Raw genomic sequence first — 26,452 nt, 5'->3', positions numbered from 1 at the left:
ATTTGCCTTTCCCTGTGTCAATACAACACTGTCTTAATTATAATAGCCCTTTCATCATCTTAATATCAGGCAAGGCAAACCTTTAGCCTTAATATATATCTTAGCATCTAATATATGTATTAGGATCAGCTTGTCAGGTTCATTAAAAAACTGATAGCATTTTGATTGGAATTACATTGATAGATCAATTTGGGGAGAACTGAATCCTTATGATATTGAATGTTTCTATCCATTAACATGCTCCACTTAATTATATCTTCTTTAAGGTGCATCAGTAAAGCTTTAAACTATTCCCAATAACTATTCTATGCATCTTTTGTTAAAATTTATTTCTAAATACTTTACTTTTTTATTATTGTAAAAGGTATTTCTTTAAAAATTGAAGTTTCTAAGAGTTTGTTTCTAATTATAGAAATGCTATTGACTTTTTAAAAAACATATTTATTGGAGTATAATTGCTTTACAATGTTGTGTTAGTTTCTGCTGTATAGCAAAGTGAATCAGTTATACGTATACATATATCCCCTCCCTCTTGTGTCTCCCTCCCACACTCCCCATCCCACCCCTCAAGGTGGTCACAAAGCATGGAGCTGATCTCCCTGTGCTATGCAGCTGCTTCCCACTAGCTATCTGTTTTACGTTTGGTAGTGTATATATGTCCATGCCACTCTCTCACTTCGTCCCAGCTTACTCTTCCCCCTCCCCACATCCTCAAGTCCATTCTCTACATCTGTGTCTTTATTCCTGTCCTGCCCTTAGGTTCTTCAGAACCACTTTTTTTGTTTGTTTTCTAGATTCCATATATATGCGTTAGCATACAGTGTTTGTTTTTCTCTTTATGACTTACTTCACTCTGTGTGACAGACTCTAGGTCCATCCACCTCACTACAGATAACTCAATTTCGAGGAAATGCTATTGACTTTTGTATGTTTATCTTATATCCAGCCAACTTGTTAAACTCTTACTAATTTGGTTATTAATGTAGTCAATTAAATATGTTTCAAATAAAAACAGTTTTGTTTCTTTCTTTTCAATCTTCATACCGTTTAGTATTTTTCTTATCTTACTAGGCTAGGACAACTATGTTGAATCAAAGTGGAGATGGGGCATCCATGTATTATTCCTGATTTTTGAAGGCAATCTTTCTGGGTATTCTTGGTTATAGGTTATTCCCTTTCACCACTTTAAATATATTGTGCCACTCCCTTCTGACCTGAAGAGTTTCTGCTGAAAAATCAGCTGATAGCCTTATGGGAGTTTCCTTGTATGGTATTTGTTGCCTTTCCCTTGCTGCTTTTTAATATTCTCTCTTTATCTTTAATTTTTGTCATTTTAATTACAATGTGTCTTGGTGTGTTCCTCTTTGGGTTAATCCTGTATGGGACTCTCTGCACTTCCTGGACTTGGGTGACTGTTCCTTTCCCAGGTTAGGGAAGTTTTCAGCTATTATGTTTTCAAATATGTTCTCTGCCCCTTTCTCTCTCTTCTCCTTCTGGGACCCCTATAATGGGAATATTAGTGCACTTGATTTTGTCCCAGAGGTCTCTCAAACTGTCCTCATTTCTTTTCATTTTTTTCTTTTTTCTGTTCAGCGGCAGTGATTTCCACTACCCTGTCTTCCAGATCACTGGTTCGTTCCTCTGTAGCATTTAGTTTACTGTTGATTCCTTCTAGTGTATTTTTCATTTCAGTTATTGTATTCTTCATCTCTGTTTGGTTGTTCTTTATATTTTCTAACTCTTTGTTAAAAACTTCTAACTTCTCACTTGTACATCCATTCTTCTCTGATCATCTTTACAATCATTACTCTGAACTCTCTTGGGTAGATTGCCTATCTTCACTTCACTTAGTTCTCCTGGGGTTTTATCTTGTCCCTTTGTCTGGAACATGTTCCTCTGTTGCCTCATTTTGTCTAAGTTGCTATTTGTATTTCTATGTATATGTTAGGTTACTTTTCTTGACCTTGGAGAAGTGGCCTTCTGTAGGAGATGTCCTATGCATCCCCTCAGCACACATTACCCTTGTCACCCAAGTTATATGCTCTAGAGGTTCCCCCCACGAGGGCCGTGTGGGTGCTTCTGTTGTGGTGGGTTATGTGGGCAGTCTGGTAGGCTTTGTTGGCCCCTAGCCAGGTTGGTTGCCAGGCCCTGCCTTGTGTGGATGCTACTAGTTGCTGGTTAGTGGGTCCTGGTCACAGGGTGGCTAATTATAGAACCTCACGTGGCCCCAGGGCTAGTGCTGGCTCACTGGTGGACAGAGTCAGGGTCCAGAAGACTCTAGATCTGTTGCCTGCCCACTGGTGGGTGAAGCCAGGTCCTGGGGCTAGTGCAAGTCTATTGGCAGGCAGATCCAGGTCCTGGAGTCTAGCTGTAAGGCCCAGGGATCCCAGAGCTGGTATCAGATTGCTGGGGGGCGGGGGGGGGGCGGAGGGCGATTCCTGTCACAGTTGGGTATGGGGTCTGGGGTGTCACAAAGCTTGTGTTGACCTGCTAGTAGGCAGGGCTGGGGCCCAGCTGATCCTAGGGTAGGGTCTGGCCTGTTGTCAGTGGGTTGGGTCTGCAGGCTGCAGGATTGTGGTTTTCTTGCATTTAGTGTCTGGCCCCTGGTGCGTGAGGCTGGTCTAGAGGTTACTGCAAGCTTCCCAGAGGGCAGGGCGGGAGCTGGGTCTTGGCCTTCTGGTGGGCAGGGTTGTGTCTAAAGGCATATCTGGAGGTGGCTGTGGGCTCAGGTAGTCTTTAGGCAGCCTGTCTGCTGATGGGTGGGGCTATGTCTCTGCTCAGTTAGTTGTTTGGTCTGAGGTGTCCCAGCATTGGTGCCTACAGGTTGTTGGGTGGGGCCAGGTCTTGGTGCTAATGAGCTAGAGGGAAGATCCCATGATGGTGCCTGCCTGCACCAGTGTCCATATGATAGAAAGCTCCCAAATATGGCTGCTGCCAGTGCCTATGTCCCCAGGGTGAGCTGCAGCTGCCCCCCATCTCTCTGGGAGACTCTCCAAGACAAGCAGCTAGGTCTGGCCCAGGCTTCTATCAAATTACTGCTTTTGCCCTGGGTCCCAATGTGTGCGAGATTTTTTGTGTGTCCTTTAAGAATGAAGTCTCTATTTTCCCCAGACCTTTGGGATTCCTGAAATTAAGCCTGCAAAGCCAAATGCTCTGGGGCTCATCTTTCTGGTGCAGGACCCTGGGCTGGGGAGCCCAATATGGGACTCAGAACTCTCATTCCTGTGGGAGAACCTCTACAATATAATTATTCTCTGTTTTGAGGGTTGCCCACCCAGGGCGTGTGGGACTTGATTATATTGTGAGTCTGCCCCTCCTACCAATCTTGTTGTGGTCCCTTCTTTATGTCTTTAGTCGTAGAAAATCTTTTCTGGTAGGTTCTGGTCTTTTTCATTGATGGCTATTCTACAGATAGTTGTGATTCTGGTGTGCTTGCAAGAGGAGGTGAGCTCAGGGTCTTTCTACTCTGCCATCTTGGCCACTCTCTTTTTTTTTTTTTTTTTTTTTTCCTTTGTGCTTAGTCTAGTTACACTTGCTCATATGGTGCTGCATGTAAAGGCCTGAAGGTAATCTTTCACCAGTAAGAACCGTATTGTAGATTTTTGATAGAAACATTTTGTCAAGTTACAGAAGTTATTTTCTATCCCTAGTTTACCAAGATTTTTCTCTTAAATAATGAATGGATGTTAATTTTATCATATGTTTTTCTGTATCTATTAAGATAACATAATTTTTACCTTTATCTGTTGATGTGGTAAATTATATTTATACATTTCTTTCTTTTTTATTGAAGTATAGTTGATTTACAATGTTATATTAGTTTCAGGTGTACAACATAGTAATTACAAAAAAATTACATAAATTATAACTCTGAAACCTAAAAATGATTGTGGACAACTGAGAGGTAATGTGCAAAAACAAAATCAGTGTAATGGGGTAGTGGAATTGTGAATGATTTTGAATTAAAAATTATTCTATAGTCACATCTTCTTTTCAAAAAAAAATATTAGAGCCTGAAATTTTCTCAATAAAAAGGCATATATAAATTTTCTCAGTAAAAAGTTTGTGTGAGGGCTTCTCTGGTGGCGCAGTGGTTGAGAGTCCACCTGCCGATGCAGGGGACACGGGTTCGTGCCCCGGTCCGGGAAGAACCCACAGGCCGCGGAGCGGCTTGGCTCGTGAGCCATGGCCATTAAGCCTGTGCGTCCGGAGCCTGTGCTCCGCAACGGGAGAGGCCACAGTAGTGAGAGGCCCGTGTAATGCAAAAAAAAAAAAAAAAAAAAAAGTTTGTGCGAGGATACCACCTCTCACAAACTCTTACTACTACTATTAATATCAACAGAAAACATTTATGCATTGCTCACATGTGCCAGGTACTGTTTTAAGTACTTTACATGCAAGTTATATTTAATCCTTGCAAAAACCCTATAGGATAGCTACTATTATTAGCCATATTTTACAAATGAGAAAATTGTGGGATGAAGAGTTTAAGTAACTTGTTCAAGGTCACAGAGTTCAAATAAAAATTCAGTTGGATGGTTAAATAAATGGTAATGAATTTATACACTAGAATACCTCACAGCTACTAAAAGGAATGGGTTAGATCTCTATATGCCAATGTGAAAAAATTATTGGATAAATAGCTAAATAAAAAAATGCAGATCAGTGGATATTATATATTTCCATTTTTGTAAAAGTGGATGATATCAAAAACCCTAATAACATTACATGTATGTTCATGTCCCTATATGTGTAAGGAAAGCAATCCAGTAGAATGTGTCCTACACTGCTGATAGCAATTATCTCTGGAGGGTAGAATTTTGGGTCATTTTGAACTGTTTATATTATACTTCTGTATAGGGAATGTTTACTTGTAATAAAAAATTAAAAAATAACTGGACAAAAGCTACCACAGAGACAGCTAGGCAGGATATTTCAGCTAAATTTCTTTTCAAGTGTATACAGATGACTTATTTCCACACTTGCAAGGGTAAGAAATGGTTCTTTAAAGCAAGCATTTACTTGAGTAAATTTTAAAACAATTCCTATGGGGTTACAGGATGGAGAATACAATCTAAGACCATTCTTATAAGCCTTAACTAAATAAGCTTTTCTAAATTAAAGAAAAACATTTTATTAAAGATTCAACATTGCTTACAACTCTGAGTGTATGTATATATGTATACATAGATGTATACATATAGCTGATTCACTTTGTTATACAGCAGAAACTAACACACCATTGTAAAGCAATTATACTCCAATAAAGACGTTAAAAGTAAATAAAGCAATGGTAAACAATTCTATGTGGTATATAATTAAATGCTAAATTGTGTTGTGTAGACCACAGGCTATGTGGTTGTTCTACGGAGTGAAAATGAATTCAGTAGTCATAAGCCTGAATTAGGCCTTAAAGGATGGGGGGGATTCGGTTGGAAGAGGATAAGGGGAGGAATTCAGAGGAAAAGATGACTACAAGTGGAGGGATGGAGATAGGAGGACAGTCAGTGAGGAGGCTGGCTTGAGAAAAGCAGAGGGTGTGTATGGCTGAGAGCTCATACACCACACAGCAAGGCTAGTCACCCTCCCGCCCCAACCAGAGCAATATCAGTGGTCCATGATGCTGGAAGGATCCACATGTGTCAGAATTTGATGGGAAACACATCCTTAGTTACCAACCCCCTAACCTAATTAGGGCGTGAAGGGAAGAGTGAGGTTATTTATGTGGAACCAGGAAGAGATCAATGGTATCAGAACAGTGGACACCTCCAGGTGTGTATAACCTTGGAGAAGACCAATATAACCAGAAAGAACTGACAGAGGGTGAACTGTAACTTGAGTGTTGGATAAATTAAAACCAGTTAAAAACCTTTTAAATGCTGTAATCTGAGAGTATCTACTTGATCTCCTGACAAAAATCTTCTCATAAATTTCCATTGCTTTAGCATGAAATCCAAATGTCTTAGAATGGGTTTAGGGCATATATGGCCTTTCTTGATCTAACCCTTGCCTGCCTTTAGAGCCTTACTCCTGTCTGCCTGACAGGCTCCTGACATAAGGAACCATGGGCTCATCTCTGAAAGTTGCTTTATCTTGCTTTCTCATGTCCCTGGGTCTCCTTTTTGAGTCCCCCTTTCCTCTTCCTCTGCTTGGTTAATTCCTGTTTGTCCTTTAAGACTCAGTTTGAATATTTTCTCTTCTAGGAAGTGTACAATTACTGGCAACTTATGTGGGATTTATTAGCAGGGATCTGAGTGCCAGTAGTCACTGGGTTGGGGCAGGCGGGCTGGGGACATCAGGGCTGGGAAGCTAGTGACTCAAAACCCATCCTGGGGAGGTGGGAGGTAGGCAGGGCACATATGAACCGAGACTATAATCCCCTGGCACATGTTCCATTGTTCCATCAAACTTCACTTACAAAACACTGATTAAGAATTTCAAGACTGCAACCCAAAAGCATTAAATCCTAAGCATAGGGGCTTTATGAACGCAGGGCCTTGTGTGACCGCACTGGTCATAGGCCAATGAAGCCAGGCGCGCATATAAGTCTCTTCATACAGCATTGGTTATAATAGCAAAATGTAATAAACCAAATTATTTATTAATAAGCAATTAAACAAACTATGGTCCAACCACAAAGTAAAAAAAATCATGTATCCAGTAAAAAATGAGGCATGTCTATAGATACTAACATAGATAGCTATACAACATGCAAAGAGGATTACAGAATATTATGTATGTCATGATCCCATTGAAATATAAAATATTTCTTCCTATTATCTATCTATCTATCTATCTGTCTATCTATCTATCTAATGGAGCATTAAGAGGGATACCCCAGTCTCCTGAGGAGGAAGGAATTTTTACTTTCTATACCTATATTTCAGGTTTTACATTAACATATATTGTTTCTAAAATTAAAAATATGATTAAAAAATTAAACTTTAACACCTAGAAACACCTGTCTGAACCACAGTAAAATCTGTTGGCTTCATTTCATTTAAGAACATAAAAAGACCATGGAAGAGGCTTCCCTGGTGGTCCAGTGGTTAAGACTTCCCTTTGCAAAGCAGGTGGTTCGATCCCTGGTCAGGGAGCTAAGATTCCACATGCCTCGCAGTCATAAAACCGAAACAGAAGCAATATTGTAACAAATTCAATAAAGACTTTAAAAATGGTCCACATCAAAAAAATCTTTTTACAAAAAAAAAAGACCATGGAAAATAATCTTCCTGATCTGTAAAATACTACTTATTAAAATCTTACCATTCTTTTAACCTTTTCTTTTAATTCTTACCGTCGTTGCTGGCCTCTTCAACAGGGGATGCTGAGTCCGTACATTCTAGGACTCCCTTTGTGATCTCAACCACCTGAAGCCTCCTGACCCTGACTATGTCTGTATCTTTCAATCCTTCCTCCAATTGTTTGACCACCTCTTTTCCAGGCTGTGAAGTCAGAACAGTAATCTGGAAATAAATAGAAGAATCAACGTGTCTACCTTCCCTGAGGTACAGAGGTTAGAATGTAACAGGTTAGATCTGAAGGATTAAACACCACAGAAATCTGTGGTAGTGGCTATTGTCTTTAGGGCAAAGACAAAGATTTATATGTAATTTGTAAATCAAATTTCATTTGACAGATTCTGGTGGGAGAGGTCTGGTGGGACAGATCATCACAGGACCCTTCCAAACAGGCTGAACCTACCCCAGAAAGTGACCAATGAGAAGCCATCCCTGTGTTTTAGTTTTAGTTTTTGTTTTTCTTTTGGTCATACTGCGTGCAGCATGTGGGATCTTAGTTCCCCAACTAGGGTTCCCTAATAAGGGATTGAACCCGCACACCCTGCATTGGGAGCGCGGAGTCTCAACCACTGGACTGCCAGGGAAGTCTCCCACTGTGTTTCAGTTTTTAAGATTGCTTGAATCATTGGCAGTATCCCTCGTGCTCAAAGTGCTTTGATTTCTTGAGGATACAAAGGAAATAGAATCCTTAAATTCCACTCATTAAATGTGTACTAAAGATCGGAGAGCTTATATGCTCTTTTCTCACAGTGGTACTTTCCATGTAGATTTCTCTCCTTGCTCAATCTGAATCTGGGTTGAACTTGAAACTCTGGAAGGCAAGTATTAAATACATGCAATTCTCTTTTGTACTTAGACATTTTTAATTGATGAATAAGCATGCAGATGAAAGCATAATTATTTTTAAACTCATTTGTCTGATGCCTGATGTTACTAGAGACTGAATGTGTTTTAACTCACAGTCACTCATGTACCCAATGGAGTACCTAGTCATGACTTTCAATGTGAATGAAACAGAGAACAACAGAAGGATGACAAACAATGAAGGATCTAGATGGACTGAAATGGGAAGATGACTTAGTGTCCTAAGCCATCTTTTACCTCCAGGGAAGTGTAGGCCAGAGCTGCACTTGTGGTCATGTGTCCACTGTACTGTTTGAACTGCTGGAGCCCATCCTTTATTGCCAGCTGCAGGGAAGTGGCTTGTGGTCTGAAACAACCTTCTCTTTGCAATATGCGGAGTTCTGAGATGCAGGCCTGCAGCCTAGCAAAGTTCCCTTTCACTTGCTGCAGAGAAAAATGAATCAAAGATGAAAATCTTCAGTGACTTAGGTTTCAGATCAACTGGCAGTCTAATCTCATTATCAATTACTCCTCAGGAGTACTTTTCCCTTCCTGAAAATCTGTTTATTTGACCAAGATCTATGGAATGCCTATTATGTTCTAGGCACTGCACTAACATCTTCCCTAGACCAGAGGAAGGAAAATTTGCAGCCAAAGGACTTTGATTATGTGGAATTACTAGAAACAGGAAAGAACGTGTTTTAACTCATTCACTCACCCAAAGGAAGGTTCAGTTGTGACTGCTTAGTTTTACTTTGGGGTGGTCTGCAAATTGGAGGCCTAGCAGCATCACTGTTAGACATTATCTTCATTTCTCAGTCAGTCTAGGCACAGCGAGCTTCTCTATTCAAGAGTGATGTTTTATCAGAAATGAGGATTTTGATCATTTTAGAACTGATAAGGTCCTACCTAATCTGCCCCTCAGGATCACTTTAAGCAGAGATGCTTGGCTTAGTCTGCAGTCAGGTCAAGGAGTCAACACATAAATCTCCTGGCTCTCCTCACTTTCCTTCACAAAAACTTGTTCTCAGGAAGTAATCTAATCTAATCTGACTCTAGATGGATGCTACGTCTCCTAAGAATATATGCATTTTGAATAAATGTGGAATTAAAATTTGTGACACTATTTGAAGGAATTCCAAGCATCCATACCAGGTGGGGGTGGGGTGAGGAGGAATTATATTTGGGGTAAGGAAACTCTCCTGATCAAAGAGCAGAATTGAGCAATATTTGCAAAATGCACATAAAATTCATGAGCATGTTACTTTGCTTACATGCTCCTCTCCCTGAATCTCTGGGAAAAACACAAGAAATAGTATATAACTCTTACACAAAGAGAACTTGTAATCTAGATAGGAAGATAAGAAACCTACTCAAGTACAGACTAGTAGCCTTTGAGCATTTCTTTTCATGTACTCCCTAAAAGAATATGAAAAATGATATACTCCTTTATACGTTTTTAAGTTGACATCTAGATTTTAAGTAAGTACGTAGTTGTTAAGGATATAACTTCCAGCATATTTAAATATCAGTATTTCAAAATAAAACTATACCACTACTCTTTAAAACATAATCCAATAGAATCTCAATATCATAGGGGTTTGATACTTGCACTATTCAATTTAAAAACTACTTGAGCAAGCTCGTCTTTCTTTTTAACAGATGGAAATTAATACTATTCATTTTTCTCCTTGAATTCATATTTCCATTTCACTTTCTCATAGAGTTTTATCATAATGTAATAGAATTTTTTGATTGGCAGCTTTTTATTGATCACCTTATCATACTTCTCTGGGTCAAAAATATTTACATGTTGTAAGATTTTAAAATTTCCTATGACTATAGGCTCTAATTAATAATCTAGATTGAGCTATTATTAAAATTATTGTTCATATACAATTGATCAAACAACATATATATTACCTATTTTGATAATTATTGGCATTAAGCATAAACTTTAATTACAAATGCATCTCTTAATGGCATGAACATGTTGCGTTCTTTTTTCAATTAGTTAAGGTATGTGTGAATAAATAAATTACTGATTGAATGGCACCAACATTCAGTATTAATCCTATTCCTATTTTCTAGGAGATTTCTAGTGTTGAGAACCATCGTCCTGATAAACATAGATGTCAATCAAATTGTCAAATTCATTCTGAGCTATATGCCAAAAATTATACAGGGATATAAATACTAATAAAAATTATTTTAATGATCTATCAGCTGCTACTCAGTTTAGTCTTTTTTTTTAAAGATTTTTTTTGATGTGGACCATTTTTTAAAGTCTTCATTGAATTTGTTACAATATTGGTTCTGTTTTTTTTGTTTTGCTTTTTGGCCAGGAGGCATGTGGGATCTTAGTTCCCCGACCAGGGATCGAACCTGCACCCCCTGCATTGGAAGGTGAAGTCTTAACCACTGGACTGCCAGGGAAGTCCCTCAATTTAGTCTTCCTTAAATTTTGTTAAAATTGGAAATCACCTGGTTGCAAAAGATTTTTAACCCAATCATAAGTCATTTACTTTCTTACATTGATGCCAATATTTTGAATTATTCCTTGTTTGGTGCCCCTGCAAGTTTTAAAACCACATGGCAATTCATCACAGTAAAATTCACAGTGGGTGAAAGATTTGTACCTCTCACCTCTTCCTTTTTATTTTGGATTTTCTTTGTGAAGTGGAAGAAGGGTAATTGTGAAAGGGATGGTGGGAATGACGAAGTAGCCTGACACCCTCATCATAGGCATAATTAGTCAGAGAAATTTTAGAAAAGAATACTAGTGGAAACTGAGGATCTATATATCAATTCTTTAAAATTATATATTCCTGTGTACTCTGGGAAGTCTTATAGCCCTAGTGGTATGTGTATCCCAGTTGAAAGAGACTGTTATAGACTATTGATACTTTAGAGATTTAGAAAAAGAAAGGTAAGTGTTGTTGGAAAGGGGGTGAGATTGGGCTGAGAATTGAAAGGGTGAGATTTGTAAAAAGAATACAATATTTTAAGTGTTTATGTGTGTGTGTTGGGGGATTGGTAGAGAGGCTGAAAGTTCAATACAAGCATCTATGGAGGTTGAAAGTGAATATAATGTGTCAGAGAGGAAGAGGAAATGTGCCTGACAAGAGTAGAGGATGTTTGTTGAAGAGTAGTGGGCACTTTAGTTAAAGAAGTCCTAGTCTTGGTTCAGGTTTTAGATCCAAATAGACTTGAGTTCCAAACCTATCTCTTCCTCTTATTGACTATGAGTCCTTAAGCTAAAATGTATTCAATTAGAAATTGGGGACAATGGAAATACTTATCTTACAGACTAACTATTAAATGACTTAGTTCACGTCACACAGTATGTACTCAGTGTTAGCTGTGGTTATTATTTTTTATCACTATCAAACCCTAAAAGCACTTAAAACATTGCTGATTAAACAGAAGGGGTTTGTATTGGCTTAATGGCCCTATTCTACAACTGACAAAAATAAGTGGAAAAAAAATAGTATCTATGTAAATGACATAGGTCCATTCAGTCATCCATTTAAAAAACATTTATTATTATGTGCTTTTAAAAAACATTTATTATTATGTGCTTATGATGTACTAGGTACCTAAAAAAAGACATAATTCCCACTTTCTACTAACTTTACAAACAAGTGAGATAAATAGCCTCAGAATAGAAAGGGATAAGAGTCACACTAGAATGACATTTTCCAAAGTATGTTGACAAGTTATTGTCTGTCTATCTCACTAGAATATAAGCTCAATATAATAATATACTAAAGGAGGAACCTGATCTATCTCTTCATTGCCAGGTCTGGAGGGCCTAGAACAGTACCTGGAACACAGTTTTATTAAACAAATTATTTTTGAATAAATGGTAAATGGATGCACATATAATAAATTTCAGGGGGAAGAAAAATATAAGTTAGAAAATATAGGTATTCTCTGTACTGCCTTTGCAACTTTTTGATGAATCTAAAATTATTCAGTAATGAGAAATTTATTGAAAAAATAAACTAGGAAACTAGTAGGAAAAAAAGGACACTATCTTCTGGTAGGGAAGGCCTTTGGAAACATGACAACAAAGGTAGGAAACCATAAAGGGAAAAATGAAGAGATCTGACCACATAAAAATTAAAATTTTCTGTTAAGTAAAGGAGAATGTGAATAAAGTTAAAGACAAAAAACAAACTGGGTAAATATTTGCAATGTATATGATTAGCATGGCATTAATAATCTTAATATGTAAAAAGCACCTACAAATAAATAAACTAGATATCTGAAACACACTCTTCCACCACCTAACAGTATACATACTAGATAAAACACAAATATCTTTTATATGCATAGTTGAATTCATAAGAAATTAAGGGAAATCCCCTGGTACCAAAGTGGGGACAACAGGAAACTACAGTGTGAGATAGGTATAAAAGCCTTGGCTTTACTTCTTGATCTTGGGAACCTAGGGCTTTGTGTTGTAAAGGAGAAGGAGACAAGGGCTTAGGCCCTCATAAGGAGAAGAGTTGGAACTGCCATGCTGGCTCAAAGTTAAGGTCATTCAAAAGGTTATTTTCTCAGTGAAAAGGTGGGCTAGAAAGAATCTACTCGCTGGTCAAGGGAGGTGACAATGAAACTTGTTGACTTATGTGAGCTCTGAGTAGAAATGAGAAAGAAATCACTGCTGGGACCTAGAAACCACATATCTCCCCTCATGTGGGTTTGGGATTTGTCTTTATCTGCAGGGTCTAGGAAACCCTAAGTTTAAAACATAACTTAAAGTGGTCCTGGGTTGATAGCACCTCAGGGCACCTGACACAAGCAAACATAAATCCTTTCTAGAGGTATACACCCTAAACTCAGGCCTCACAGAATTCTCACACATTAAGATTAGCTTAAGGTAAGCTCATAATCCAAAATTACAAAATCAGTGAGGAAACAAACATCATGAGAGAGAGTCTGCAGAAACAACAGGAGAATTAGAATACCAACAATTTCAGATATTAGAATTATCAAATATATTTAAGTACCTTTAAGATGTTTAAAGAAATAAAAGAGGGATTCAACACCATGAACAAAGAATTAAAAAACTATCAAAAAAGGACCAGAAAGATTTGAACATTACCAGGGTAACTGTACACTGAAGTAAAGGGGATAATCAGACATTTCAGGGTCTACTGGACACTGGCTATGAACTGACACTAATTCTAGGAGATCCCAAACATCATTGTTGCCCACTAGTCAGAGCAGGGTCTTGTGGAGGTCAGGTGGTCAGCGAAATTTTATATCAGGTCCAGTGGGTCCCCAAATGCAACCTGTGGCTACTTCCTCAGTTTTAGAAAGCATAATTGAAATAGACATACCTAACATCTGGCAGAATCCCCTCATTAGTTCCCTGACCTGTGGAGTGAGGGCAATTATGGTGGGAAAGGCCAAGTGGAAGCCTCTAGAACTGCCTCTACTTAGGAAAATAATAAAAGTAATACTGAATTTCTGGAGGAATTGCAGAAATTAGTGCCACCATCAAGGACTTGAAAGACGCTGGCATGGTGATTTCTAGCATATCTCCATTCAACTTGCCAATATGGCCTGTACAGAAGACAGACGGGTCTTGGAGAATGATAGTGGATTATCATAAACTTAACCAGGTGGTGACTCCAACGGCAGTTGCTGTACTAGATGTGGTTTCATTGCTTGAGCAAATTAACACATCTCCTGGTACCTGGTATGCAGCTATTGATCTGGCAAATGCCTTCTCTCCACTCCTGTCTATAAGGTCCCACAGAAGCACTTTGCTTTCAGCTGACAAGGTCAGCAATACACCTTCACTGTCCTACCTAAGGGGTATATCAATTCTCCAGCCCTATGTCATAATTTAGTTCACAGGGATTTTTGACTGCCATTCCCTTCCACAAGCTATCACACTGGCCCATTACATTAATGACATTATGCTAAGTGGATCTAGTGAGCAAGAAGTAGCACCTACTCTAACTTATTGGTAAGACATTTGTACGCCAGAGGGTAGGAAATAAATTCGACTAAAATTCAGGGGCCTTCTACCTCAGTGAAATTCCTAGGGGTCCATTGGTATGGGGCATGTTGCGATGCCCCATCTAAGGTGACGAATAAGTTTGTTGCTTTTGGAGTAGAAGAGAGCATCTAAACGTCAAACTGCCTTTTAAACAGATGTTCAACATCTTTCTACTTTTATCCCTACCTTCATTCTTACCTCCAGAAGTACTTGATTTTACCAATTCCTAAGGCTTTGGAGAACTTGGTGGTTTAAAATGCTTTCTTCCTTGGGTCTCCCACTACTGCCTTAAGATTTAGCTCTCTTGGGACTGCTAAGTCAATTATCACTTTTCACATGTATAATAGTTTCCAAAATTTTGTTGCGATTTTTCTTCTCGCATTCAACAAGCATTCAAGATTCAAAGGTTACAAAAAATATGTAGAAAAAGTCATCTTCCTACTCTTGTTCTTTAGCTAACCAGTACTTTACTGGAGGCAGTCAATATTACTAGCTTATTGGGTATCTTTCCAGAGATATTTCTTTACATGGAAGAAAATATAAATGATAAACTTGATCTTTCTTCTTACCAAAATAGAAGAGATTATGATACTCTTTCGTATCTTGATTTTGTTGCAGAGTAAATTTGGGTAATCGTTACATTCAATATATAAAGAGTGTTTTAATTTTTATGGCTACATAGTATTCCATTAATGGATGGACCATAACTTTAACCAATTCCCTATTAATTAACATTAGGTTGTTTCCAATCTTTTGCTACTGCAAACAATGCTGAAATGAATAATCTTATACTCAAATCATTTTTGCACATATGAAAACATACCTGTAGGATAAGTTTCTAAAAACAGACTTGTGAGACTTCCCTGGTGGTCCAGTGGTTAAGACTCTGTGCTCCCAATGCAGGGGGCCCGGGTTCGATCCCTGGTTGGGGAACTAAGATCCCACACATTGCAACTAAGCCCATGCACTCTAGAGTCCATGTGCCACAACTTGAGAAGCCCACGTGCAGCAACGAAGACCCAGTGCAGCCAAAACAAAACAAAACCTATTAAAAACAGACTTGCTAGGTTAAAGGGTATGTAAATTGTGATACCAAATTGCCCACTACAGAAATTGTGTTAAAATATATGCCCATAAATGGCATAAAAGGGTGTCTGCTTCTTTATATTCTCATAAACAGTATGTCATTAAACTTAAAAAAAAATCTTTGCCAGCCAAATAAGTGAAAAATAATAGCATCTCAATGTAGTTTTAACTTGCATTTCTTTTATAAGTGAGACTGAACATATTCAATGTTTCAGCATCATGTGTATTTCCTTTGATGAAAACTGTGTATATAATTTCTCACTTTCTATTGATTGTTGGTTATTATCTTTATTGATTTTTTTTTTTTTTCAGTACGCGGGCCTCTCATTGCTGTGGCCTCTCCCGTTGCGGAGCACAGGCTGCGGACGCGCAGGCCCAGCAGCCATGGCTCACGGGCCCAGCCGCTCCGCGGCATGTGGGATCCTCCCGGACCGGGGCACGAACCCGTGTCCCCTGCATCGGCAGGCGGACTCTCAACCACTGTGCCACCAGGGAAGCCCATCTTTATTGATTTTAAGGAAATCTTTACGTGGTTAGGGAAATTAACCCTATGTGATATAGAAGCAAATATTTTTCCTCATATTGTCAGTTGTCTTTAGATTTTACACACAGTATTTTTTTTTGGCCAAGTGTATTTTTCTATTTTCTATATTTATCAGCTGAATTTATTAATCTTTTATTTTCGGAATTTTGGGTTTTGTGTTATGATTAGGAAGGCCTTTCTTACTGCTATATTTCCCCCATGGTCTGTATGTTAATTGTTGACTTATTGCCTCTCAGCTAAAAATTCACCCTTCAGTATATCTCTGCAATAATAGACAGAATTCTACTTTAAGCCTTTCTCCTTTACAGTAATTGTGATGTTAAGTTTTCTGAGTAGAGTGTACTGGAGGGACATTGCAGGAGGAAGGTGCACTCCTGCTGAAACCAGTGGGGTATGAAGTTACCTGGTAGTACTCCACCCACATGCCCAGAACTTGTAGGCCCTTGGTGTTATGGACTGAATGTTTGTGTCCCCTTAAAATTCATAAATTGAAGCCCTAACTCCCAGTGTGATGGTATTTAGAGGCAAGGCCTCCGGGACGTAATTAGCTTTAGATGAGGTCATGAGAGTGGGGCCTCCATGATGGGACTGATGCTCTTAGAAGAGGAATAGACACCAGAGCTCTCTCTTCATGTACATGCACTGAGGAAAGGCCATGTGAGCACATAGCGAGAAAGCCGCTGTCTGCAAGATGGAAGAGGACTCTCACCAGAGCCTGACCAGGCTGGCACCCTAATCTTGGACTTTCAGCCTTCTAAACCTTGAGAAAATAAATGTCTATTGTTTAAACCAGCCAGTCACAGCCCGAGCTGACTAAGACATTGGGAACTTCTCAGCCCTAACCTGATCACCTGTCAGCTGTCCACTCAGCACGGACACTGCATGCTTCAGGCCTCCTGCCTGCACTGATGCCTGATTCCCTTTGCTCACCTGTCCCTCCCCTCAGAAGTTTTGTCTCCTGTGGTCCTCCAAATGCTGCTGTTCTTCCAACACGGACACTGCTTACTCCAGGCCTCCTGCCCACATTGGCTTCGCCACTCTCTGCATGCCTACGCATCAGCCACTGTGCCTACACCTGGAGGGTTGCTTCCTGCTTTCCCAGTAGCCATGGATCAGCTCTGGTTTGAGCAAACCAGTGAACTTCTTTGCATCCAGTGAGCTGCAACCATATATTCTCCAACTGGGTCTAAACCCCAGCCTTGGGAAAGGGGTCCCCTTTCCAAGTTTGTCCTTCTTTGAGATCTCTCCCTCAGCCCTAGGGTACCACAAAAAGCTCTCTTATATCTTATAATTGCTATATTATCATAGTTTAATATGTTAAACTATGTTAAAATACTCTATATACTTTTTCCTTGTTTAAATCACTGTGGTTTCCGTTTCCTGATTGGACCCAGACCGATACAGTCTGTTCTAGTACTTAGGTATTTTCAATTTTTACATTTAAATCTTAGATCCATCTGCAACTACTGAGCCTGCACTCTAGGGCCCGCGAGCCACAACTACTGAAGCCTGCACACCTAGAGCCCATGCTCCGCAACGAGAAGCCACCACAATGAGAAGACTGTGCACTGCAACAAAGAGTAGCCCCCACTCTCTGCAACTAGAGAAAGCCGGCGCGCAGCAACGAAGACCCAACGCAGCCATAAATAAATAAATAAATAAATAAATAAATAAATAAATTTATTTAAAAAAAATTTTTTTTGGAATTTATACTGGTGTAAGCTGTGTGTATGACTCTAACCTAATTTCTTCCCACATGGCTATCTAGTTTGTTGAATAATTTTTCCAACTAATGTTAAATAGCATCATTATTATACACTAAATCCCCCCATGTATTTGGGTCTATTTCTGGACTTTAAATTGTATTCTATTGCTCTGTTTTTTCAATTTCCAGTATCACACTGTGAATATGTTTAATATTTGAGAGGAAGAGTCTCTAGCTATCCTTGTTTGTTTTTTGTTTCTAATTTTAACTTTATTATCAAGATGCCTAGTTCTTCTGTTAGAAATTTTACTGGGAATTGGATTACATTTATAGATTAATTTAGAGATAACTGACATCTTTCTGGTCTGAGTCCTCCCAAGAACTAAAGACTTTTCATTTGTTCAAGTCTTCTTTTGTGTTTCTCAATAGCATTTTAATTCATATAAATCTTGCGAATTTATTATTATTTTCATTCATAAGCATTTATTTGATCATTTTTATTATTGTGATGAGAACTTTTCTGCCATTTTAACTTCTGGTTTGTTGTCCTGGAATAATATAAAGGGTACTTATTATTATTATTTTTTAAAATAAATTTTATTTATTTATTTATTTATTTATTTATTTTTGGCTGTGCTTGGTCTTCGTAGCTGTGTGGTCTTTCTCTAGTTGCGGCATGCGGGGCTACTCTTCGTTGTGGTGCACGGTCTTCTTATTGCAGTGGCTTCTCATGTTGCAGAGCATGTGCTCTAGGCACACGAGCTTCAGTAGTCGTGGCATGTGGGCTCAGTAGTTGTGGCTCACAGGCTCCAGAGCACAGGCTCAGCAGTTGTGGCGCACAGGCTTAGTTGCTCCGCGGCATGTGGGATCTTCCCGGACCAGGGCTCGAACCCTTGTCCCCTGAATTGGCAGGTGGATTCTTAACCACTGCACCACCAGGGAAGCCCTAAAGCGTACTTATATCTGTATTAATATTTGTACCTGACCATTGTCATGAATTCTTTTGTTGTTTTAAGTAATTTTCTAGTTGATTCTTTTGGGTTTTCTAGATATATTACCATTAATCTGCAAATAACGATCATTTTATCTTTTTCTTCCTTATTTCTTTTTTTTTTTGGCCATGCCTTAGGGCATGTGGGATCTTAGTTCCCCAGATCAAATCCGCGCCCCCCCTGCAGCAGAAGCGCAGAGTGTTTTTAACCACTGGACCGCCAGGGAAGTCCCTCCTTTCCTTGTTTCTATATTCTAACTTCTTTTTTATGTGTGCAATTATATCAGTGAAAATCTCTAAAATACTGTTAGATAACAGTGATGATAGTAAACTTACTTGTCTTACACAGGAATATATTCAGTGTCTTTTCATTAAGTAAGATCTGGTTTTTGAGTTGTCACAGACATACACTATGGGAATAGCCACCTGTTCCTAATTTTTTAAGGTTTTTAAAAAGAAGATTGGATGTTGCACTTTATTAAACACCATTTTTAAACTATGTATGGAAATAAACACGATCATATTTTTCTTAGATATAGTAACATAGTAAACTATATTAATATATTTCAATACTGCACCATTTCTGCATTCCTGTAGATGATTTTTTAATATGAGCTGGATCCTATTGCTAATACTTTATTTGGGATGTTTAATAGGTAGTCATAAGTGAGACTGGTCTGTAGTTTTTCTTTCTGTGTAATGTTTGCTGGATTTTAGGATCAATATTACATTATCTTCATAAAAAGAATTTGGAAGGATTTTTTTTCTTTCTGTGGTATAAAATGGTTAAAAAACTTTAACAATCTGTTCCTTAAAAGTTTGGTATTATTCCCCTGCAAAACCATTTGGTTCCAGTACTTTATTTTGGGGGAGGGTACTTCTTTCATAACTTTCCCTATTCCTTTTATGGGAAATGGCAGGTTTCTACCACTTCTGAATTCACTTTCGGTAATTATATTTTCATGGAGAATTATGCATTTCACATAAGTGTGGTTACTTTCTCCTTATCTTATTTTGGGTATATGTGCCTTCTCCCCCTGGTCTTTTCCAAAAACTAAGTTAACTAATGGCTGATCTATTTCCTATTTTTTCCCCAAAGAACAAATTTGGATTTATTCATTTGTTCTACCATTTTCTATTTTCATATTCACTACTGTTTGTTTTTATTTTTATTATTTCCTTCCTTTAGCTTTCCTTAAGCTTGTTTTTTCTTTTCTTCTTGAGTTGCTTGCTTCATTTATTTTCAGTTTTCCTGGTTTACTAATATAATTTAAAATAATGAAATTTATATTTTAAAGATATGAATTTTTCTCAGCATTAACTTTTTTTATCACATAGGTTCTGATATGCAGTGCTTCATTATTATTATTTTCTAGATATACTGCAATTTTTGCCTAATTTCCTCTTTGATTCAAAAGCTATTAAATAGCTTAAAAATTTCCAGGAGGTAGTGACTTTTGGTTCTGTATTTGCTATTTATTTCTAGTTTTATTGCATTGTATTCAGAGAATGTTGACTGATCTACTTGTACTTTTTGGAATTCATCAAAGTTTTGGGGTTTATTTGTGGCTTAACCTATGGTCAACTTTTGTGACTATTCCATGAGCACTTCAGGAAGGTGCAGACTTCTTTCATACATATCATTACATTTCTTTAAAAATTTTTGATACTATGTTATTTGGTACACTGGTATTCAAAACTGATATACTTTCAATAGACTCTCCCTCCAACAAACTCTCTTACTGAATATATTTCTTATGCTCCTCTTGATAATGCTCTACTCTTCTCTGCTTTGTGTCCTAGCATTAAAGTGCCATTCTTAGTCGTGTTTAGTGCTTTTTGCTCTAAATTCAATGATGTCTGATATTAAAATCATGTTTTTTGTTTTTTTATTACAGGGGTGCACTTGCCTAGTATACCTTTGTCCTTCCTTTTATTTTCAAACTTTCTGAATCACTTTGTTGTAGTCTCTTGAATACAGTGGAATTTTGTTCTTCAATCAAATCTGTTTTTAAAGTACTTTAATAGGTAAGTTTAGTTATTTTTAGTTATATTATTTTAAGGTATACACTGTTTTCATAGCTTTTGAAAAATCACTATACTGTGTAACTTTGTTTGCCCTATATATGTTTCCCTTGTCATAATTAGAAAGGTTTGTATTTGTTTTAGGGGTTATCTTTATAATTCCATGTTTATATAATTCCTCTAAGTTATTTCTTTAACAATATCCATTAATGAGAGATGAAAATCTCCACTATACAATAATAAAATTTGTATATTTCCTTTTCTTACTCTCCCCACCCTCCTGCAGCACTCAATTACAGTTTATTATCTTTATTGGAGTTTACCTGAACACTATTCAATATAATATATTCTTATTATTTGCCGGTTTTAAATGATTCTATTGAAGATCAGAAAGTAAGGATAAGAAAATAAATGTAATAGGCAAATTAGACCACTACTGGTCCTCAAATACCATTGTAGATCATATATGATTTAAGTAACTTCTTTGTTCTCATGAAAAGGTAAAAGAATTGGTAAAATCTTCACAGTAATGGAATTCTTCTGAAACTCTGCTTTGAGAGATTAATCATTTTGGTCAAATTTATTTATATTAAGGGCACAATAGATATAAAAGGAATTTTAATATTTTAATTATAATTCCTTTGTCAAGATTTCTCATAAAAAGTTCAGAATTATTTTATTATACTCATAAATTAAATATGAGGAGATAAATTGAGGTGTTCAACTTAGGCAAGATTTCCTACCTGCTGTCTTCCTCCACTTACATTTTGAGCTAACTCTGCAGATGGAAAACGTCAGATACTTATATAGGTCAGAGAAAATGGATTTAAGGTAATATTTTTTTCTTTAAACAAAGATTGGACTGTTCTATACATAAGGTAATGGCATTGTTTCAGTGATTTTCTTGAGCTTTTGACCGTGGTTGAACTTACTGTTCGTTTGGATGGAAATTTTGGCTTGCAATTTTTCCTGAGTTACCAGAGGCTGTTTTTAGTCTAGAACTGTCTGTCTTTCCTAATGGAGTGGATAAGGGATCAGGGATTCATCTAAGGCCAGATGTACTGAGGAGTACCAGAGGCATAGAACATAGTGAATTGAAGAAGGTAATGAAATCCTTTTGCCTTTGTTTGGGACATGAGCTCATCTCCCAAAAAGCCTCCTATGCTGAATATCTTCATTTGCCCTTCCAGATCACTCTCAACTTTTCTTTACCCCTATTGCCTGACAGAAGATAGATATCACAGCCAAATGTGGTCATGGGACAGACATGCACGAGGAAGATGGCACAACAGAGGAACACACTTGCTGTGTGGTGGTAAACATCACTATCACCTTCACTCTGTCCTCAGTGTACTTGCAGGAAACTCCAGTTTTATGGAGTGAGAGTTATACATTGTGTTTATCCATTGACCAGTTAACAGACATTTGCAGCTCTGTTGTTTAGTGGGTACACATTTAAGATTGCTGTCTTTTGTTGGATTGACTCTTTTTTTTTCTTTTGGAAAAAATTTTTTAAAAATTATACTTGATATACAACGTTGTGTTAGTTTCAGGTGTACAGCAAAGTGATTCAGATACAGTTGTGTTAGTTTCAGGTGTACAGCAAAGTGATTCAGATACATATATATGTATACACACACATATATATTCTTTTTCCTATTCTTTTCCATTATAGGTTATTACAAGATATTGAATATAATTCCCTGTGCTATACAGTAGGCCCTTTTTGTTTATCTATTGTATATATAGTAGTGTGTATCTGTTAATCCCAAACTCCTCTAATTTATCCCTCCTCCCTTTCCCCCTTTGGTAACCATAAGTTTGTGTTCTCTGTCTGTGGGTCTGTTTCTGTTTTGCAAATTCATTTTGTATCATTTTTTTAGATTCCACACATAAGTGGTATCATACGGTATTTGTCTTTGTCTGACTTACTTCACTTAGAATGATAATCTCTAGGTCCCTCCATGTTGCTGCAAATGGCATTATTTCATTCTTTTTTATGGCTGAGTAAAATTGTATATATATACCACATCTTCTTTATCCATTCATCTGTCGATGGACACTTAGGTTGCTTCCATGTCTTGGCTATTGTAAACAGTGCTGCTATGAACACTGGGGTGCATGTATCTTTTCAAATTAGGGTTTCCTCCAGATATATATGCCCAGGAATGGGATAGCTGGATCAAATGGTAACTCTATTTTTAGTTTTTTAAGGAACCCCCATACTATTCTCTATAGTGGCTGCACCAACTTACATTCCCACCAACAGTGCAGGAGGTTCCCTTTTCTCCACAACCTCTCCAGCATTTATTACTTGTAGACATTTTTGATGGCCATTCTGACTGGTGTGAGGTGATACCTCATTGCAGTTATTTGCATTTCTCTAATAATTAGCAGTGTTGAGCATCTTTTCATGTGCCTGTTGGCCATCTGTATGCCTTCTTTGGAGAAATGTCTATTTAGGTCTTCTGCCCATTTTTAAAATTTATTTATTTATTTTTAATATTGAACTGTATGAGATGTTTGTATACTTTGGAAATTAAGCCCTTGTTGGTCACATCATTTGCAAATAGTTTCTCCCATTCTGTAGGTTGTCTTTTCATTTTGTTTATGTTTCTTAGTTTGATTAGGTCCCATTTGTTTATATTTGCTTTTATTTCTTTTGCCTTGGGAGAATGACCTAAGAAAAGATGGCTACAATTTAGGTCAGAGAATATTTTGCCTATGTTCTTTTCTAGGAGTTTTATGCTGTCATGCTTTATATTTAAGTCTTTAAGCCATTTTGAGTTTATTTTTATGTATGGCATAAGGGAGTGCTCTAACTTCACTGATTTACATGTTGCTGTCCAGCTTTTCCAGTACCACTTGCTGAAGAGACTGTCTTCTCCATCGTATATTCTTGCTTCCTTTGTTGAAGATTAATTGACTGTAGGTGTGTGGGCTTATTCCTCGGCTCTCTATTCTGTTCCATTGACCCGTATGTCTGTTTTTGTGCCAATATCACAGGTTTTTTTTTTTTTGTTTTGTTTTTTTGTGGCTGCACCACACAGCATGCAGTATCTTAGTTCCCTGGCCAGGGATTGAACCCGTGTCCCCTACTGTGGGAGTGTGGAGTCTTAACCACTGGACCGCCAGGGAAGTTCCCAGGCTGTTTTGATTACTGTAGCTTTGTAGTATTGTCTGAAGTCTGGAGGGAGTGGGGGGGCGGTGGTTATGCCTCCAGCTTTGTTCTTTTGCTTCAGGATTGCTTCGGCAATTATAGGTCTTTGGGATTCCATATAAATTTTAGGACTATTTGTTCTTGTTCTGTGACTCTTTTTATCATTATGACTACATAATTTGATATATTAATAACATTTTGATTGTTATCATGGTATATCTTTTTCCATCCTTTTACTTTCAACCTACTTTTATTGTGTTTGAAGTTAGTTTCCTGTAGATAGGATATAGTTGGGTCATGCCCCCACCTCCGCCAATCTCTTTTATTTATTTATTGCCACACCGTGTAACTTGTGGGATCTTATTTCCCCAACCAGGGATTGAACCTGGGCCCCTGTCAGTGGGAGCACAGAGTCCTAACCACTGGACCACAGGGAATTCCCTCTTTCTTTTAATTGGTGTATTAAAACCATTTACATTTTAAAAATAAATTTATTTATTTTATTTATTTATTTTTAGCTGCTTTGGGTCTTCGTTGCTGCATGTGGGCTTTCTCTAGTTGCGGTGAGTGGGGGCTACTCTTCGTCGCAGTGCATGGGCTTCTTACTGTGGTGGCTTCTCTTGTTGCACAGCATGGGCTCCAGGTGCATGGGCTTCAGTAGTTGCAGCACGCAGGCTCAGTAGTTGTGGCTCGCGGGCTCTAGAGCACAGGCTCAGTATTGTGGTGCATGGGCTTAGTTGCTCCGTGGCATGTGGGATCTTCCTAGACCAGGGATAGGTGCCACCAGGGAAGCCCATAAAACAATTTATATTTAATGTAATTATTGGTATGTCAGCCTGTTGATTTATTTGTTGCTTTCTGTTTGTTCCCTCAGTTTTTCATTTCTCTGTTTTCTTTTACCTATCTTCCTGTGGGTTAATTGAATATTTTCTTAGAATTTCATTTTGATTTATCTATAGTGTTTCTGAGTGTATCTCTTTATATAGATTTTTAAGTGGTTGTTTTAACTATTGCATTATACATATACATCCTTATCACAGTATACTGGTGTCAATATTTTACCTTTTTGAATGAAGTGTAAAAACCTTAATTTTCTTTAAGTCCTTTTATCCTCCCATTTATAATGTAATTATCCTAAATAGTTCCTCTAAATACACTAGCACTAACAACCATATCAGACAATGTTATAATTTTTGCCTCAATTGTCAAATATAATTTAGAAGACTCTAGAGAAAGTCTATTATCTTTATTCATATTTTATTCTTTCCACTCTTCTTCCTTCATTCTGGATATTCCAAGAGTCTTTCTTTTATAATTTCCTTTCTGATTCAAGAACTTCCTTTAGCCATTCTGTTAAGGTAGGTCTGTTGGTGACAAATTCTCTTAGTTTTCCTTCATCTGAGAATATCTTGATTTCTGATTCATTCCTTAAGGATATTTTCACTGGATACAGAGTTCTAGGTTAACAGTTCTTTTCTTTCAGCATTTGAAAAATGTGACACTTCCTCTGGCCTTCATGGTTTCTAATGAAAAGAATCTATCATTACTTTATTGTTTCTCCCTTATAGGTAAGGTCTCAGTGTCCCACTCTCAAGAGTCTTTCTTTGTCTTTAGTTTTTAGAATTTTGATTATGATGTGTCTTAGAATGGATTTCTTTACATTTATTCTGTTTGGGGCTCCACCAGCCTCTTGAATCTTTAGGTTTATAACTTTTGCCAAATTTGGGAATCTTTCAGTGATTATTTCTTTAAATATTTGTCCAGCTCCACCCTCCTGTCCCTTTCTTCTTGGACCGTGATGACATAAATGTTAGCTCTTTGTTATAGTCTCACAGATCCCTGTGGCTTTGCTAATTTTTTTTTTCAAGTCTCTTTTCTCTCTGTTGCTGAGATTGGGTAATTTCTATTCTGTTTTCAAGTTCCTCTGTCCTCTCCATTTTGCCCATCCATAGTAGATTTTTGTTTTTAAAATTATGGGTATTGCATTTTTCAGCCTAAAATTTCTATTTGGTTTTTCTTTATACTTCTATTTCTTTGGTGAGACTTTATATTTTTCCATTTGTGCAAGCACGTTCATAACTGCTTGTTGGAATATTTTTATTATGGCTGCTTCAAAAGCATTTTCAGATAATTCTAACACCTGTGTCATCTCAGTATTGGTGTCTGTTGTCTTCTCATTCAAGTTGGGATTTTCCTGGTTCTTGATAATCATGAGTGTTTTTTTTTTTTTGTTTTTTGTTTTTGTATTCTGGACATTTGGGGTATTATGCTGTAAGACTCTGGATCTTGTTTAAGTCTTCTGCTTTAGTAGGCCTATTTTGACACTGCACCAATGGGGGAAGTGAGGTTTCCACATAATTACTGTCAGGTTGGGGTGTGACTCTATTTGGCCTCTAACTACATCCCAGAAGGGAGGGTGCCTTATTACCTCTTGGTGGGGGTGGAAGTTCATCTTCCTCATATACCCCCCCACTGACATGCTGGGGGTAGGTAAGCTTCATTACCATTAAGCTTTCCACTAGGAAAGATGTCCTAAAAGTCCTGGCTTCCCACTAGGCCTTCACTGACACCATCCTGCCTTGGAGATAAAAAGATGCCTCACTGCCACTTCCCACATGGCCTCCTCTGACACCACCTCAATAGGGAGGGGGAGAGATAGAAACCTTGTTAATGTTGGATGGGTTGGAGGGAGTCCAGGCTCCCACATGGCTTCCATGGACACTATGTGGGAAGAGGTCTTATTCACACCAGGTAGGAATCAAAGTCCTGGCTCTCCAT

General features: G+C 37.8%; 1 protein-coding gene across 7 annotated transcripts in view; it reads right to left on the bottom strand.

The window, feature by feature from the left end:
• Window positions 1–26,452, bottom strand: part of M1AP (meiosis 1 associated protein) — a 95,976-nt gene that overhangs the window by 49,191 nt on the left and 20,333 nt on the right. For all 7 annotated transcript variants that reach the window (XM_082643054.1, XM_082643057.1, XM_082643053.1 and 4 more), the window contains exons 3-4: window positions 8,403–8,588; window positions 7,298–7,466 (exon numbers count right to left, since the gene is read on the bottom strand). In XM_082643054.1, the coding sequence (XP_082499180.1) occupies window positions 7,298–7,466; window positions 8,403–8,588 (355 nt within the window). The remainder of the gene's footprint in view (window positions 1–7,297; window positions 7,467–8,402; window positions 8,589–26,452) is intronic.

This window comes from Mesoplodon mirus (assembly GCF_964341445.2).
Source record: "Mesoplodon mirus genome assembly, chromosome: 14".
NCBI lineage: Eukaryota > Metazoa > Chordata > Mammalia > Artiodactyla > Ziphiidae > Mesoplodon > Mesoplodon mirus.
This window is presented reverse-complemented; position numbering and strand designations above follow the sequence as displayed.